This window comes from Coregonus clupeaformis, chromosome 37, assembly GCF_020615455.1.
Source record: "Coregonus clupeaformis isolate EN_2021a chromosome 37, ASM2061545v1, whole genome shotgun sequence".
Taxonomy (NCBI): Eukaryota; Metazoa; Chordata; class Actinopteri; order Salmoniformes; family Salmonidae; genus Coregonus; species Coregonus clupeaformis.
In genome coordinates this window covers 18368359-18387264 of record NC_059228.1, presented here as the reverse complement: position 1 = coordinate 18387264, position 18906 = coordinate 18368359, and the positions used below count along the sequence as shown (strand labels likewise).

The window sequence follows — 18906 nt, the reverse complement described above, 5'->3', positions numbered from 1 at the left end:
ATCAGTTTAAAGAAGAAAAATAGGTTTAAACAGATCACTAGCTGATTGGACAGGGAAAGGGCAAGCTAAAGGCTGATTGGATGGTAAAGGAAAGGCTGGTAGCTCATTGGATAGGGCCTGGTGAAGGATAATGCGTTTAGATTAAGTTCAGGGCTGATGGGGAACCAGAGGGCCACTAGAAATCTGGACTCTGAGGGGATGGAATCAACATTACAGACAACGGGAGAAGACGAGGAGGAATTCTCAGCTTCACATGGCTTTGAATCTGGAGTCACACGTGCTAAATAAACATATACTTCCCATATCCATACTTCTATCCTTAACAGAAACAAATCTATGAAAACACAAAACACCCTTTATCCACACAGACATATCAGCACCCACCTGTTCCCAGAGTGTGTCTGCCAAAAGGTCTATGATGGTGCCCACATCTCTGAACTCCCCTGAGTATTTGACGTAGGCCCACATGCAGAGCGTCATGAGGGCCACGCCCATGACCAAGTTGGCCAGCACGGCAATAGTGTTCATTCCGATGAAGCCTGTCAGCCCTGAGACGACGTAGGTGGTGAACATGACCACGAACAGCGTGGCGGGCGTGCGTGCGGCATAGAAGATGTTCTTGCCCTCGTTGTGCTTGTGGAAGTTGGAGTAGGCCTCATCCAGCTCGCCCTCCAGTTGCTCCTGGTATTTCTTGCAGAACTCCTCTCCTCCCATCTTCTTCACCGAGCGGAACTGACGCACCGAGCACTCCTTGAACTCCTCGTGGCAGCGTTCCAGGTCTGCAGGGGCGATGTAGGGCTTGTCCCCTCCACACACCTAGCAGGGAAACACCACAGTTCAGAAACCAAACAGAATATTACACCGACTTCAATAAAGACTAATGGCAAAAAGATTACCTCTACGAATGACCTCACTGGTTATACTTGTATGACACTTAATTTGTTTTATTAGGATCCCCAATAGCGACGGCTAATCTTACTGGGGTCCAACACATAACGAAAAAATACTTTACAATTGACATACATTTAAAAACATTAACATGTAGTGTGCGTGTACAATAGCAATAGTAAATCAGTCTGCTTGGAATGTGTGTGGATATACATTGTTCGTATATAATAATATAATAATAATAATAATATGCCATTTAGCAGACGCTTTTATACAAAGCGACTTACAGTCATGCGTGCATACATGTTTGTTTTTTTGTGTATGGGGTGGTCCCGGGGATCGAACCCACTACCTTGGCGTTACAAGCGCCGTGCTCTACCAGCTGAGCTACAGAGGACCAGGGGTGAACAAACCTACCATTTCCATGCTTTTGCTGTAAGTGTCTTTTGCTCCAGCAACTGCTGTAAGGTTGTTGGCTTCAGCCGTTGCCTAGGTAACAGAGCACAGTCAAATGCAAAGAGTGTTTGAGCAGAATTAGAGAAAACCTCCACAAGCTTGCTCAAAACTTAACATCAATGTTGATAAAACCAATACAGACCTGTAACATTGACTTAGGATGAGGAAGCTCCTCCCCTTGATAGATCTTTATATAGGCCTGGGAAGAAGACGTTGTGAAAAAGTGTTTTCTATAACTTCAGTTGTGAGGCGAAGTTAGGAAGTTTCAAAACATTTTCTGGCATTTAAAGTAGTTGATAAGCCATGGGAGAATATGGTGCTCACCTTAAAGTACTCCACTAGATCTCTGCAGGTCACTTTAGCCCCTCCAATCTCCTTCTCCACCAGGTTCTCAGGAGCCAGCAGTAAGGGCACCAGATTGCCCAGCGCCTCCTTAAAGTCACTATCAATGTCTATACAAAGAACACAGCCAGAAGCTTAGTAAAGCCCAAGAATGTCTCCTCCAGGGGTTAACTATTTTCCTTAAACTGCCTCTCCACCTCAGTATTAAAAAAAAGGGTCTGGGAGGATGGAATAACGTCGGGTGAAAGGGGTTAGTGGAGTATGGAGGGGGGTGGAAGGGATTATTCTCTGCAGTGGGAGGCCTCACCTTTTAATCTGCCGTCAAACATGGGGTTGGTGGCCACCTTGAGGCCGGGGTGGGGCAGGAGGAAGCAACCGATGTTGGAGAAGCAGGAGTGGATGTGTTTCCTCACGGTCTGCAGTTCCTCGTGCTGGTTCTGTTTCACCTGTAGAAAGCACACACGTGGCTCAGCTGTTTTGTGGGCTCCAGAGTGGCACAGCATCTCAGTGCTAGAGGCGTCACTACAGACCCTGGTTCGATTCCAGGCTGTATCACAACCGGCAGTGATTGGGAGTCCCATAAGGCGGCGCACAATTGGCCCAGCGTCGTCCGGGCTTGGCTGGGGTAGGCAATCATTGTAAATAAGAATTTGTTCTTAACTGACTTGCCTAGTTAAATAAAGATTACAACATTTTATTTTTTTAAACATGCTACCCAACAAATGGCATACAGTGGTATACAGGGTTGGTGAGCAACTGATTACATGTTACAAAAACGGTAACTAATCAGTAAAAACATTGTAATCAGATTAGATACTTTTGAAAAACTACATGATTACTTATCGATTCAGAAAGGATGTTCGCAAAAAAAAAAAAACATGACAAATTTCTGTTTTCTTAATGACGTTCAACTCACCGCCTAGTTAACTTGCAGTTAGCTTAGCTGGCTAGCAAGCCAAGACGAAGCTTATGTCATAAGTTATGAGTGCATTTCACATTACTTTTGGGTTGTAATCATATTATAATGCTTGCATGCATATTATGCTGGAAGTATGCAAAAGTATGTGGACACCCCTTCAAATTAGTGGATTTGGCTATTTGAGCCACACCAGTTGCTGACAGGTGTATAAAATCAAGCACGCCGCCATTGCAATTTCCATAGACAAACATTGGCAGTAGAAAAGGCCTTACTGAAGAGCTCAGTGACTTTCAACGTGGCACCGTCATAGGATGCCACCTTTCCAACAAGTCAGTTCGTCAAACTTCTGCCCTGCTAGAGCTGCCCCAGTCAACTGTAACTGCTGTTATTGTGAAGTGGAAACATCTAGGAGCAACAACGGCTCAGCCGCGAAGTGGTAGGCCACACAAGCTCACAGAATGGGACCGCTGAGTGCTGAAGCGCATAAAAACTGGCTGTCCTCTGTTGCAACACTCACTACCGAGCTCCAAACTGCCTCTGGAAGCAACGTCAGCACAATAACTTTTTGTCAGGAGCTTCATGAAATGGGTTTCCATGGCTGAGCAGCCGCACACAAGCCTAACATGCTGACCACACTGCACCCGTGCGCGAGCGTTGCAAAATAAATGTACACATACATGTTATTCAATCATTGCACCCACACTGCTCACGCACGTCTGCATGGCCAGGCACTAAAATAGAACTTGGTTCTATTTGCACGTCTGCATGGCCAGGCGCTAAAATAGAACTTGGTTCTATTTGTGACGCTTGACGCGCTGCAAGTCCTGCCTCTCCCATCTCCTCATTGGATTTTAGGAGCATATACCCACGAGGGCGATTGAAAGACACACTCCAGTCCAGTTGGTGGTGGTAATGAACCTTTTAAAGTTGGTTGTCAAACGCAATATAAAGTCCAAAGAAGAAGAAGCCTGAAAGAGGAGAGATTACTAGAAACAAACTCGGTACCCTTATATCGGAGTAGAGGACCTTGTGCATTTCAGTTAAAATAACAACCCAATGTTTATATCCCAGGACAAATTAGCTAGCAACAGCAAGCTAGCTAGCTAAATTGACATAAATGTTTAATGCTTTTCGACCTGTCCAAGTTAATATACACTGCTCAAAAAAATAAAGGGAACACTTAAACAACACTATGTAACTCCAAGTCAATCACACTTCTGTGAACTCAAACTGTCCACTTAGGAAGCAACACTGATTGACAATAAATGTCACATGCTGTTGTGCAAATGGAATAGACAACAGGTGGAAATTATAGGCAATTAGCAAGACACCCCCAATAAAGGACTGGTTTTGCAGGTGGTGACCACAGACCACTTCTCAGTTCCTATGCTTCCTGGCTGATGTTTTGGTCACTTTTGAATGCTGGCGGTGCTTTCACTCTAGTGGTAGCATGAGACGGAGTCTACAACCCACACAAGTGGCTCAGGTAGTGCAGCTCATCCAGGATGGCACATCAATGCGAGCTGTGGCAAGAAGGTTTGCTGTGTCTGTCAGCGTAGTGTCCAGAGCATGGAGGCGCTACCAGGAGACAGGCCAGTACATCAGGAGACGTGGAGGAGACGTGGAGGAGGCCGTAGGAGGGCAACAACCCAGCAGCAGGACTGCTACCTCCGCCTTTGTGCAAGGAGGAGCAGGAGGAGCACTGCCAGAGCCCTGCAAAATGACCTCCAGCAGGCCACAAATGTGCATGTGTCTGCTCAAACGGTCAGAAACAGACTCCGTGAGGGTGGTATGAGGGTCCGACGTCCACAGGTGGGGGTTGTGTTTACAGCCCAACACCGTGCAGGACGTTTGGCATTTGCCAGAGAACACCAAGATTGGCAAATTCACCACTGGTGCTCTGTGCTCTTCACAGATGAAAGCAGGTTCACACTGAGCACGTGACAGTCGTGACAGAGTCTGGAGACGCCGTGGAGAACGTTCTGCTGCCTGCAACATCCTCCAGCATGACCGGTTTGGCGGTGGGTCAGTCATGGTGTGGGGTAGCATTTCTTTGGGGGGCCGCACAGCCCTCCATGTGCTCGCCAGAGGTAGCCTGACTGCCATTAGGTACCGAGATGAGATCCTCAGACCCCTTGTGAGACCATATGCTGGGACGGTTGGCCCTGGGTTCCTCCTAATGCAAGACAATGCTAGACCTCATGTGGCTGGAGTGGGTCAGCAGTTCCTGCAAGAGGAAGGCATTGATGCTATGGACTGGCCCGCCCGTTCCCCAGACCTGAATCCAATTGAGCACATCTGGGACATCATGTCTCGCTCCATCCACCAACGCCACGTTGCACCACAGACTTTCCAGGAGTTGGTGGATGCTTTAGTCCAGGTCTGGGAGGAGATCCCTCAGGAGACCATCCGACACCTCATCAGGAGCATGACCAGGCGTTGTAGGGAGGTCATACAGATACGTGGAGGCCACACACACACTACTGAGCCTCATTTTGACTTGTTTTAAGGACATTACATCAAAGTTGGATCAGCCTGTAGTGTGGTTTTCCACTTTAATTTTGAGGGTGACTCCAAATCCAGACCTCTATGGGTTGATACATTTGATTTCCATTGATATTTTGTGTGTGATTTTGTTGTCAGCACATTCAACTATGTAAAGAAAAAAGTATTTAATAAGATTATTTCATTCATTCAGATCTAGGATGTGTTATTTTAGTGTTCCCTTTATTTTTTTGAGCAGTGTAGTTGGTTCAGAGTTCGTTTTGATATTTCAACCTGCGTGTCCTGATAGCGTCTGGTGTGGGAGGAAAAAATCTACATGCACGCGATGGGACATGTGCGGTCTGGTCAGCATGTAAGATCATCATGCGCAATGCCAAGCGTCGGCGGGAGTGGTGTAAAGTTCGCCGCCATTGGATTCTGGAGCAGTGGAAACGCATTCTCTGGAGTGACGAATCACGCTTCATTCACCATCTTGCAGTCCGACGGACGAATCTGGGTTTGCCGGATGCCAGGAGAACGCTACCTGCCCCAATGCATAGTGTCAACTGTAAAGTTTGGTGGAATTGGAATAATGGTGTGGGGCTGTTTTTCCATGGTTCGGGCTAGGCCCCTTAGTTCCAGTGAAGGGAAATCTTAACGCTACAGCATACAATGACATTCTAGATGATTCTGTGCTTCCAACTTTGTGGCAACAGTTTGGGGAAGGCCCTTTCCTGTTTCAGCATGACATGCCCGTGCACAAAGCGAGGTCCATACAGAAATGGTTTGTCGAGATCGGTGTGGAAGAACTTGACTGGCCTGCACAGAGCCCTGACCTCAACCCCATCGAACACCTTTGGGATGAATTGGAACGCCGACTGCGAGCCAGGCCTAATCGCCCTACATCAGTGCTCGTGGCTGAATGGAAGCAAGTCCCCGCAGCAATGTTCCAACATCTAGTGGAAAGCCTTCCCAGAAGAGTGGAGGCTGTTATAGCAGCAAAGGGGTGACCAACTCCATATTAATGCCCATGATTTTGGAATGAGATGTTCGACGGGCAGGTGTCCACATACTTTTGGCCATGTAGTGTATCTTCATGTCATTGGTGACAATCAACTGCATTACACAAAAAAATTCAAATAATTTAAGACGAATGTGTTTGATGCTGGTTAGCTAGCATGCTATAAGAGCAGAGTTTAATCTTAGCGAGTCTTAAACAGTCCAAACAACATGTAGGCCTGTTAGAACATTTATTATGAGATTTACAGGCAAATCACTAAGGAATCCTAGTCTCATGATTGAAGCCCGCTGTACATTAGCAATGCTAGCTAGCTAACCCTGCTGCATCTGAAATAAAGTGTTTTTAAAAATAACAGCCAATTACACCCTTAGCAACTGTCCAAGCAACCATCCAACAACACTGTAGGCCTACTGGAACTAACAAAAAGTATGATGTTTACAAATAATTCGCCACAGAAATATAGGCTATTTGGAAAGGGCGCAATGGCTGCAACTTCGACAGATGGTGGGAGTGGTTTTGCCAAATGGAATCATGGGAGTTTGAGAAAAATTGTGGATTAAGCTGACTATAAATATCATTCTATAGGTTTTTGAGCATCTATTTAAAATATTTACAGTGAGGGAAAAAAGTATTTGATCCCCTGCTGATTTTGTACGTTTGCCCACTGACAAAGACATGATCAGTCTATAATTTTAATGATAGGTTTATTTGAACAGTGAGAGACAGAATAACAAAGAAATCCAGAAAAACGCATGTCAAAAATGTTATAAATTTATTTGCATTTTAATGAGGGAAATAAGTATTCGACCCCCTCTCAATCAGAAAGATTTCTGCCTCCCAGGTGTCTTTTATACAGGTAACGAGTTGAGATTAGGAGCACACTCTTAAAGGGAGTGCTCCTAATCTCAGTTTGTTACCTGTATAAAAGACACCCGTCCACAGAAGCAATCAATCAATCAGATTCCAAACTCTCCACCATGGCTAAGACCAAAGAGCTCTCCAAGGATGTCAGGGACAAGATTGTAGACCTACACAAGGCTGGAATGGGCTACAAGACCATCACCAAGCAGCTTGGCGAGAAGGTGACAACAGTTCGTGCGATTCTTCGCAAATGGAAGAAACACAAAATAACTGTCAATCTCCCTCGGCCTGGGGCTCCATGCAAGATCTCACCTCGTGGAGTTGCAATGATCATGAGAATGGTGAGGAATCAGCCCAGAACTACACAGGAGGATCTTGTCAATGATCTCAAGGCAGCTGGGACCATGAAAACAATTGGTAACACACTACGCCGTGAAGGACTGAAATCCTGCAGCGCCCGCAAGGTCCCCCTGCTCAAGAAAGCACATATACAGGGCTGTCTGAAGTTTGCCAATGAACATCTGAATGATTCAGAGGAGAACTGGGTGAAAGTGTTGTGGTCAGATGAGACCAAAATCGAGCTCTTTGGCATCAACTCAACTCGCCGTGTTTGGAGGAGGAGGAATGCTGCCTATGACCCCAAGACCACCATCCCCACCGTCAAACATGGAGGTGGAAACATTATGCTTTGGGGCAACTTCACCGCATCAAAGGGACGATGGACAGGGCCATGTACTGTCAAATCTTGGGTGAGAACCTCCTTCCCTCAGCCAAGGCATTGAAAATGGGTCGTGGATGGGTATTCCAGCATGACAATGACCCAAAACACACGGCCAAGGCAACAAAGGAGTGGCTCAAGAAGAAGCACATTAAGGTCCTGGAGTGGCCTAGCCATAGAAAATCTGTGGAGGGAGCTGAAGGTTCGAGTTGCCAAACGTCAGGCTAGAAACCTTAATGACTTGGAGAAGATCTGGAAAGAGGAGTGGAACAAAATCCCTCCTGAGATGTGTGCAAACCTGGTGGCCAACTACAAGAAACATCTGACCTCTGTGATTGCCAACATGGGTTTTGCCACCAAGTACTAAGTCATGTTTTGCAGAGGGGTCAAATACTTATATCCCTCATTAAAATGCAAATCAATTTATAACATTTTTGACATGTGTTTTTCTGGATTTATTTGTTGTTATTCTGTCTCTCACTGTTCTAATAAAACTTATATTAAAATTATAGGCTGATCATGTCTTTGTCAGTGGGCAAACGTACAAAATCAGCAGGGGATCAAATACTTTTTCCCCTCACTGTAGATGTTATTAGATGAAGACAACCAGACCAACATATACAGTGCATTCGGAAAGTATTCAGACCCCTTCACTGTTTACACATTTTGTTACGTTACAGCCATATTCTAAAATGTATGAAATAGTCCCCCCCAATGAATCTACACACAATACCCCATAATTACAAAGCAAAAACAGGTTTAGAAATCTTTGCAAATATTACATTTACATAAGTATTCAGACTCTTTACTCAGTACTTTGTTGAAGCACCTTAGGCAGCGATTACAGCCTTGAGTCTTCTTGGGAATGATGCTACAAGCCTGGCACACCTGTTTTTGGAGAGTTTCTCCCATCTTCTCTGCAGATCCTCTCAAGCTCTGTCAGGTTGGATGGGGAGCGTCACTGCACAGCTATTTTCAGGTCTCTCAAGAGATGTTTGATCGGGTTCAACTCCGGTTTTTTGTCTGGGCCACTCAAGGACATTCAAAGACTTGTATCGAAGCTACTCCTGCATTGTCTTGGCTGTGTACTTAGGGTCATTGCCCTGTTGGAAGGTGAACCTTCGTCCCAGCCTGAGGTCCTGAGCACTCTGGAGCAGGTTTTCATCAAGGATCTCTCTGTACTTTGCGCCGTTCATCTTTCCCTCGATCGTGACTAGTCTCCCAGTCCCAGCCGCTGAAAAACATCCCCACAGCATGATGCTGCCACCACGCTTCACTGTAGGGATGGTGCCAGGTTTCCTCCAGACGTGACACTTGGCATTCAGGTCCAAGAGTTCAGTCTTGGTTTCATCAGACCAGATAATCTTGTTTCTCATGGTCTGAGAGTCCTTTAGGTGCCAAGCGGGCTGTCATGTGCCTTTTACTATACCATAAAGGCCTGATTGGTGGAGTGCTGCAGAGATGGTTGTCCTTCTGGAAGGTTCTCCCATCTCCACAGAGGAATTCTGTCAGAGTGACCATAGGGTTCTTGGTCACCTCCCTGACCAAGGCCCTTCTCCCCCGATTGCGCAGTTAGACGGCGGCCAGCTCTAGGAAGAGTCTTGGTGGTTCAAACTTCTTCCATTTAAGAATGATGGAGGCCACTTTGTTCTTGGGGACCATCAATGCTGCAGAAATGTTTTGGTACCCTTCCCCAGATCTGTGCCTCGACACAATCCTGTCTCGGTGCTCTACGGACAATTCCTTCTACCTCATGGCTTGGTTTTTGTTCTGACATGCATTGTCAACTGTGGGACCTTATAGACAGGTGTGCCTTTCGAAATCATGTCCAATCAATTGAATTTACCACAGGTGGACTCCAATGAAGTTGTAGAAACATCTGAAGGATGATCAATGGAAACAGGATGCATCTGAGCTCAATTTCAAGTCTCATAGCAAAGGGTCTGAATACTTCTGTAAATAAGGTTTCTGTTTTTTTAAAATAGATATGCAAACATTTCTAAAAACCTGTTTACGCTTTGTCATTATGGGATATTATGTGTAGATGAGGAACATTTATTTAATCCATTTTAGAATAAGGCTGTAACATAACAAAATGTGGAAAAAGGGAAGGGGTCTGAATACTTTCCGAATTCACTGTATCAGGAGTTCTAATATGATCAGAAAACTACAGACGGGTTATATAGATTGTTGAAAATGACCGTCCATAATCAGGAATCCTACTTGAAAACGTCAGAGAAGCAATTTCCTGTTTTTCTCATCATTAAACAGTCAATATACACAAAATACACAAGTCAGAGACCACTATTATGACACACCAAATGCGTTTGATGGATTCTTCTTGTCTTCTTCTAATGCCTCTTAAAGTAAAGATTCACCCACTTTGATTGTTATATTGTTTTTGTGCATCTCTGAGCGATGTTCTATCGATTCCCTGGGTCATTTCATGTGTATCGGAGTTATTCGGCCGGTATGACGTAGCTTTGTGATGAAGCCGCTCTCACTACACTGGAAGTTAAAAGGAATACGACTTTTAGATCGCGAAAACACCTATCATATATGTCAGACTTCAATACTGGCCGAAATCCTAACGTGGGAGGTTGTCTTCTCTCGAATGAGCCATTGATCATATATTTGCGATATTCCTACCACGAGAAATGTGTAATTTAACAGAGGTTCTAACACATGTATCCTATTGGTCTGCCTCTTCAGTCCAGGGTGCATTGCATGGTGCTGTTGTGAATGTCAAACTCCACTCCGTAAGGCACGTCGATCTGCATGTTGAACATTGTGAGATTGTAGACTCCTAAACTGATAGTTAGTGCAGTTTGTTCAGGCGATTTTACAGCTATCTACTTCACATCCTGATATTGACTTTGGTATTATTGTGTGTAGCTACGTTAGCTAGCTAGCTACTTAGCCAGCCAGCCCATAGACAGCATTGCAGGTTTTGTAGTCGACTTGAGCTGCAATAGATTTCCACAACAATTTTCACATGTTGCTACCAACCTTGTTATAATGACAAAATCAAACATTTGTTCACAAAAAATAGTTCTCACATATATAATCAGATTTGGTTAACCCAAAATGTATGTTACTGATTACAATTTTGGACCGTAACTAGTAACTAACGGATCACATTTAGAAAGTAACCTTCCAGATCCTCCACTAAAAGTGATACTGCACGCCACAAAAGGTTGGTGGCACCTTAATTGGGGAGGACGGGCTCGTGGTAACAGTTGGAGCAGAATAGGTGGAACGGTATCAAATACGGCAAACACATTGTTTGATGCCATTCCATTCGCTCCGTTCCAGCCATTATTATGAGCCATCCTCCCCTCAGCAGCATCCACTACTGCATTCGTCCTTCCCTTCACAGACACTGAACAAAATTCATATTACAATTCTGCTAAGATATTGAATTCAAACTAATTTTGTTCAAAACTGTAGTGGAAATTCCTCCCCTGACTAGATCCTAGGTTTAAATGTGGAGCAGACAGTTCTAAATGATCCTTCATGGGTCCCATTCTCTTCTCTAGACCTACCTGCAGTCTCTTTTCTAGAAAGCGTTTCCCTCCCTCCAGTCCATAGTTGTGCTCATATGGATAGCTCCAGTCTCTGATGAGGAACATGAGAGACTGGAACACAACACCCACAGGGTTACTGAGAGAATATGTGCCCAGGGAAGACAAATGTGCATATCAAAACATTACATGCTGAATATATTGAAGAAACAACATCCATTTTCAGGACAGTAACACACCTGGAAGGGTTTTAGATAGATTTCCTCCAAAGCAAGCCGGCCGTATTCTGTGAAGAGCTAAACAGATGGAGAAAAGACAATGATGTTAGTCATAGCCCTAACATTGTTTTCAAACACACTAACAAATGTCTAAGGTATTCATTAAGATGGGGAGGAATGGTGTGTATACCTGGAGATGCTGAAGGTCATCCTCCTGAATGTTCTGGGACAAGTTATACACCTGAAAATAATTAGACCATGAAATATCCTTTGTACGTAGGCCAGTTCTTGACATCAACCAGCCCTTTCCATCCACAACACACCATGAACTAAACTGGCATAATGTGTGCACCTTTATGGTTATGTAATCAAACAGTGATAACTCAGTCAGGTCCATCATACACTCACCTGTACAGAGCTGGTCATGGTGCTCAAGGCAAAAACCGTTGCACAGTCCTTTATGGTAGACTGGCTGTCGAAAGCTCCTTGTGTGTCCACTAGCAGAACAGCAACCTGTCAAGGGTTAGTATACAGCCTGTCACCTTTAGGTCATTAACATGATGGAAATCCACTTGAAGACAGTACAGCCAATATGAGTGGCTGGGATGGACATAAGATCATACACAAAACACATGACTGTGCCATGTTAATAACTGTGTGTGTGTCAGAGTAGGGCTCACCTTGCTCCCATCCGGCTTGTTGACCACAAACACCTGACTCCAGACCTGGATCCCTGTGGTCTCCCTCTCACAGCCTCCTCTCCAGCTGAACCCTGTCAGAGGCTCATCATCAGCCCCCACCCACGAGTCTGACTGCTCCTGCTGCTGTGAGAAAGGTGGAGAGGTGGGTACCAAGACACAGAGAGGGAGTGAGTGGTCATAAAGGAAAAAGTTATGGATTCCTGTAGGCATGTGTGTGTTTCATGTAGGCAATGTGGAAAAAGCCCAACAGTCCTCAAAAGGAAGGAATAAGCATACTGGTATTTCTTACAACTTACTACCACTGGAGGTCACTGTGGTATCACATTCAAACCACTGGTGTTCCTGAGATATCAGGGTCATTTTACAGAACAGCCAAACACAACATCATGTCAGACTCAGTTCAGTTTAGGCAGTAAAAAAAAGACAGACACTTAAGTCTGAAGAACACCTTTAACAGGATATGAGCTGCTGTTATTGTGAAAACAAGGCAGTTACAAGTGTGTGTTACTCCACTACTTCATTATGGGGTTGGTCTTAATTACAGAGAGGGCATGGCCTACGGGGCTGGTCTTAATTACAGAGAGAGTGGCCTACGGGTCTTAATTACAGAGAGAGAGAGAGTGGCCTACGGGGCTGGTCTTAATTACAGAGAGAGAGAGAGTGGCCTACGGGGCTGGTCTTAATTACAGAGAGAGAGAGGCCTACGGGGCTGGTCTTAATTACAGAGAGAGAGAGAGTGGCCTACGGGGCTGGTCTTAATTACAGAGAGAGAGAGAGTGGCCTACGGGGCTGGTCTTAATTACAGAGAGAGAGAGAGTGGCCTACGGGGCTGGTCTTAATTACAGAGAGAGAGAGAGCGGCCTACGGGGCTGGTCTTAATTACAGAGAGAGAGAGAGTGGCCTACGGGGCTGGTCTTAATTACAGAGAGAGAGAGAGAGTGGCCTACGGGGCTGGTCTTATTTACAGAGAGAGAGAGAGTGGCCTACGGGGCTGGTCTTAATTACAGAGAGAGCGAGAGAGTGGCCTACGGGGCTGGTCTTAATTACAGAGAGAGGAGAGTGGCCTACGGGGCTGGTCTTAATTACAGAGAGAGAGAGAGAGTGGCCTACGGGGCTGGTCTTAATTACAGAGAGAGAGAGAGTGGCCTACGGGGCTGTTCTTAATTACAGAGAGAGAGAGAGTGGCCTACGGGGCTGGTCTTAATTACAGAGAGCGAGAGAGTGGCCTACGGGGCTGGTCTTAATTACAGAGAGAGAGAGAGAGTGGCCTACGGGGCTGGTCTTATTTACAGAGAGAGAGAGAGAGTGGCCTACGGGGCTGGTCTTAATTACAGAGAGAGCGAGAGAGTGGCCTACGGGGCTGGTCTTAATTACAGAGAGAGAGAGAGAGTGGCCTACGGGGCTGGTCTTAATTACAGAGAGAGAGAGAGAGTGGCCTAAGGGGCTGGTCTTAATTACAGAGAGAGAGAGAGTGGCCTCACGGGGCTGGTCTTAATTACAGAGAGAGAGAGAGTGGCCTAAGGGGCTGGTCTTAATTACAGAGAGAGAGAGAGTGGCCTACGGGGCTGGTCTTATTTACAGAGAGAGAGAGAGTGCACGGCTGGTCTTAATTACAGAGGAGAGAGTGGCCTACGGGGCTGGTCTTAATTAGAGAGAGAGTGGCCTAAGGGGCTGGTCTTAATTACAGAGAGAGAGAGAGAGTGGCCTACGGGGCTGGTCTTAATTACAGAGAGAGAGAGAGTGGCCTACGGGGCTGGTCTTAATTACAGAGAGAGAGAGTGGCCTACGGGGCTGGTCTTAATTACAGAGAGAGAGAGTGGCCTACGGGGCTGGTCTTAATTACAGAGAGAGAGAGGCCTGGGGCTGGTCTTAATTACAGAGAGAGAAGTGGCCTAAGGGGCTGGTCTTAATTACAGAGAGAGAGAGTGGCCTACGGGGCTGGTCTTAATTACAGAGAGAGAGAGAGAGAGAGAGAGAGAGTGGCCTACGGGGCTGGTCTTAATTACAGAGAGAGAGAGAGAGTGGCCTACGGGGCTGGTCTTAATTAGAGAGAGAGAGTGGCGTAAGGGGCTGGTCTTAATTAGAGAGAGAGAGTGGCGTATGGGGCTGGTCTTAATTAGAGAGAGAGAGTGGCGTATGGGGCTGGTCTTAATTACAGGGAGGGTGTGGCCTATGGGGTTGGTCTAAATTACAGGGAGGGTGTGGCCTATGGTGCTGGTCTTAATTACTTAATTATTCATTAATTGAGAATAAATGCAAGGTTGATGCAGGAGTAAGCCAATATCAATGTGATTCCCAAAGTAACTAATTAAACAAAACTGTAGGCTATACAAGAGTAGGCTACATTTCATGCCTAAAAGGTATTCCTTAACAAGTGAACCTGGCTCTGTCTACTGGCAGCATTCCGAAGCAGAAGGTGAAGAGTGGCTTAACCTAAAAATGCCTGGTGGTGGATAGACATATCCAGCAGCAGTGTTAATGAAGGATACTACGGCGCTATTAAACAAGGATACTACGGCGCTATTAAACAAGGATACTACGGCGCTATTAAACAAGGACATTACAGTGCTATTAAACAAGGATACTACGGCGCTATTAAACAAGGATACTACGGCGCTATTAAACAAGGACATTACAGTGCTATTAAACAAGGATACTACGGCGCTATTAAACAAGGATACTACGGCGCTATTAAACAAGGATACTACGGCGCTATTAAACAAAGGATACTACGGCGCTATTAAACAAGGATACTACGGCGCTATTAAACAAGGATACTACGGCGCTATTAAACAAGGACATTACAGTGCTATTAAACAAGGACATTACAGCGCTATTAAACAAGGACATTACAGCGCTATTAAACAAGGACATTACAGCGCTATTAAACAAGGACATTACAGCGCTATTAAACAAGGACATTACAGTGCTATTAAACAAGGACATTACAGCGCTATTAAACAAGGACATTACAGTGCTATTAAACAAGGACATTACAGTGCTATTAAACAAGGACATTACAGTGCTATTAAACAAGGACATTACAGTGCTATTAAACAAGGACATTACAGTGCTATTAAACAAGGACATTACAGTGCTATTAAACAAGGACATTACAGTGCTATTAAACAAGGACATTACAGTGCTATTAAACAAGGACATTACAGTGCTATTAAACAAGGACATTACAGTGCTATTAAACAAGGACATTACAGTGCATGCAAGGCAGACTTCAGATAGCGAGCTTTAGTTCTACTGTCTCCTCCCTCTGAGGACATTAAACAGTCCAGTCAGTCAGTCAAACTGCCACACACACAGATGAGCAGACTTCTCTCTCCAGCAGGAAATATGACTGGAATGGAGTGTTCAAATTCTAGGCTGTAAAAGAGAGTGAGCACAGACGTGCAGTGCAGACAACAGGAGGAAATTAGGTTGACCAGACCGAGACTCCAAAATAGCACCTGCCTGGGTCGTAATTACAAAGATATCTTAACGGTATAATCTGCTGGAGAATAACATGGTCTCTGCAGTTCCTTCTGTTTTTTCTGGACTGGAGTGCCATGTTGCTGTGAAAATACTTGGGCAACACAATCCGAGCAATCCTGAATACATGACCCTGGATGCGATGGAGTGCATTGTCGTCTAAAAGCTCACAGCAACACTAGCAATCACTGCTCCTCTGACCTCCTGTTTTTTCAGACTTTACTTGTCCTTTGCATCCGTCCTCAGATCCTTCAGTGTGTCAGATAGTGCTGAGCGATTAGTGCTTTTTGAGTCGGTTCGGTTATAAAAATAAGAGGTTTTCGATTTCGGTATTTTAAAAAAAAACATTAAATGCACTATGCATTATGTGGGTTGAATGCAGCAACACAGAATAAAACAATTAGTAACAGTCCCATGATGGTAGTGACTTCCCATTACGGCTTATCACTTATTAACCATAATTTATTTCACATTAACTTAATAAAATATTTCAGTTGTGTATATTACATTTGTTTTATTTGATGACTTTATTATTTAATTCCAAGTCATCACCTCATCTCTGCTGCCTATTTTGTCTGACAAAAATCACTTTTGTAGTTCTTCAAAGAATACAAACTAAAAATCACTTAGATCATGCATTTTCAGGTAGAGATACCACGCGAAGCAACAGCTCCTCTCTAGATCACCTCACAATCATGCATTCTCTCTTCTGTAGCAGGCATAAAATAAAAAAAAGACTGGACAAGGAGATGCGCAATGGATTATGGTCATTGTAGTCAATTACCACGTTTTATGGGATAAACTATGTAGAATATTGGCATGTTGGAAACTACAACTCCCTACTACATTGCACAGTTCAGGCTGGATCAGATTTATCTTTAGAGAAACTGTGCGATGTGCGCATTGAGCTCACAGGAAAAAACTGAACGCAATGGAATTCAAATAATTGATCCCACATCGGTCAATTGGTTGTTAAAAAAGAAATAACGAAAAATAACCCACATTTCAGTTAATTGCTCAGCATTAGTGACAGACGTTGAGATGAACAACAGACCCAGGCAGGCAGGCAGTAAGTAAGTATATATATATATATATATATATATATATCTCTCTAAGATATCCCTTTCCCAAGCTTCCAGACCTATAACAACACATGGTGGTCTGTAAAGTGATACTGGCCCTGCAATCTCTGGCTGCTGCTTGGCTGATACTGACTCTTCCTCACTCTCTCCCTCAGATTCAAGTCATCAGTAGAAACATTGTTATACATCCATATTTATTCAGTGCTGAGAAAACACCAGCCATTTCCAAATCTAGGACTATAGCTACATAAATATTTCTCAAAGTAAAAACCAAAACAAATGCATGGTTCAAGCCAAAGCACAGTGGACACATTAACATAACCCCTGGATGCTGATTAGGGATTTGAACTGGTAATGCAGTGATGTGGCCGTTGTAATGTATGCCCTTCCCTTGGGAAGCCCTTGTCCCAGAAACTAGCAGAGAAATTCATATTTCAGCAAAACGCTAATGAGACAAATTGCTTTTGAACTACAGTTTGTGAAATGACCTGAAGACAATACCAATTATCTAGCACAGACTAGGAATGGAAAATGCATTTGGCTGAAAATAAATGGCCTCAAGGAATTTCACACTACTAAATTAATCCCAAAGGAAAAATAACTACTAACATCCATTTAGAGCCATTAGCAGACTTCCCGTTTAGATAAGTTCTCAACCCCTAGATGGAGGACATTATGTGCATCAGCCAGGTAACTCAATCAGGTCAGTAGGTGGCTCATTAATCTGGGAATCCAGGACTAATACGGGGTTTATTCAGGATCTCCAAACTGCTTTACAAATGTTGGTATTGAACCGACAACCCAGAGATTTACCCTGAAAAAGTTAGCAGCGTTACACAACAACTTTTAATTAACCCTACACTCAGGGCTGTGTTAATGACGTGATAACAGATTGTTGATGCTGCCAGCAAGTGCATTTAACAACACCGTTTCCCAGCTAACAGACACGGTTGTTCTTCAATTGGTTCTTCCTTTCAGCAAAACCTTCATTCAACCTGATCTGCCCAATGAATGATTAGGAGAAATATAAGTATTCTGTATTGAATTGTCTGTACTGTAGGTACAGTGCCTTCAGAAAGTATTCACACCCCTTTACTTTTTCCATATTATATTTTGTTACAAAGTGGGATTAAATTGTCATTTTTTGTAAATTATCTACACAAAATAGTCTGTCAAAGTGATTTTTGTTGGTACATTTGTAAAAATAAAAATAAATAAAAATAAAAAAGGGGAAAAAAAACATATCTTGATTAGATAAGTATTCAACCCCCTGAGTTGATACGTGTTAAAATCACCTTTGGCAGCAATTACAGCTGTGAGTCTTTCTGGGTAAGTCTAAGAGCTTTGCACACCTGGATTGCACAATATTTGCACATTCTTTTAAAAAGTATTCAAGCTCTGTCAAGTTAGTTGTTGATGGTTGTTAGCAATTTTCCAGCCCTGCCATAGATTATCAAGCCGATTTAAGTCAAAACTGTAACTAGGCCACTCTGGAACATTCAATGTCATCTTGGTAAGCAACTGTTTTAGGTTATTGTCCTGCTGAAAGGTGGATTTGTCTCCCATTGTCTGTTGGAAAGCAGACAACCAGGTTTTCCTTAAGGATTTTGCCTGTACTTAACTCTATTACGTTTATTTTTATCCCAAAAAAAACTCCCTAGTCCTTGCCAATGACAAGCGAGTGGTACTCAGTGATGGGTTGGATTAGCCCCATTAAACTCTGTGGCTGTTTTAAAGTCCCCATTGTCCTCATGGTGAAATCCCTGAGAGGTTTTCTTCCTCTCCGGCAACTGAGTTAGGAAGGACGCCTGTATCTTTGTAGTGACTGGGTGTATTGATACACCATCCAAACTGTAATTAATAACTTCACCATGCTCAAAGGGATATTCAATGTCTGTATTTTTTGTACCCATCTACCAATAGGTGTCCTTCTTTGCGAGGCATTGGAAAACCTCCCTGGTCTTTGTGGTTGAATCTGTGTTTGAAATTCACTACTCGACTGAGGGACCTTACAGATAGTTGTATGTGTGGGGTACAGAGATGAGGTAGTCATTCAAAAACCAGGTTAAACACTATTATTGCCTGCAACTTATTAAGCACATTTTTACTCCTGAACTTATTTAGGCTTGCCATAACAAAGGGGTTGAATACTTATTGACAAGACATTATAGCTTTTCATTTTTTATACATTAGTTGTTTTTTTTAAACA

General features: G+C 44.0%; 1 protein-coding gene across 5 annotated transcripts in view; it reads right to left on the bottom strand.

The window, feature by feature from the left end:
* LOC121553777 (atlastin-2) overlaps positions 1–18906 on the bottom strand; it is a 29937-nt gene that overhangs the window by 2113 nt on the left and 8918 nt on the right. For 4 of the 5 annotated variants that reach the window (XM_041867161.2, XM_041867158.2, XM_041867160.2 and 1 more), the window contains 10 exons: positions 12112–12255; positions 11840–11944; positions 11622–11672; positions 11453–11509; positions 11235–11327; positions 1994–2132; positions 1669–1796; positions 1487–1543; positions 1306–1377; positions 385–816 (listed from right to left, as the gene is read on the bottom strand). In XM_041867161.2, the coding sequence (XP_041723095.1) occupies positions 385–816; positions 1306–1377; positions 1487–1543; positions 1669–1796; positions 1994–2132; positions 11235–11327; positions 11453–11509; positions 11622–11672; positions 11840–11944; positions 12112–12255 (1278 nt within the window). The remainder of the gene's footprint in view (positions 1–384; positions 817–1305; positions 1378–1486; positions 1544–1668; positions 1797–1993; positions 2133–11234; positions 11328–11452; positions 11510–11621; positions 11673–11839; positions 11945–12111; positions 12256–18906) is intronic. The other variant, XM_041867159.2, reaches the window with a different exon arrangement.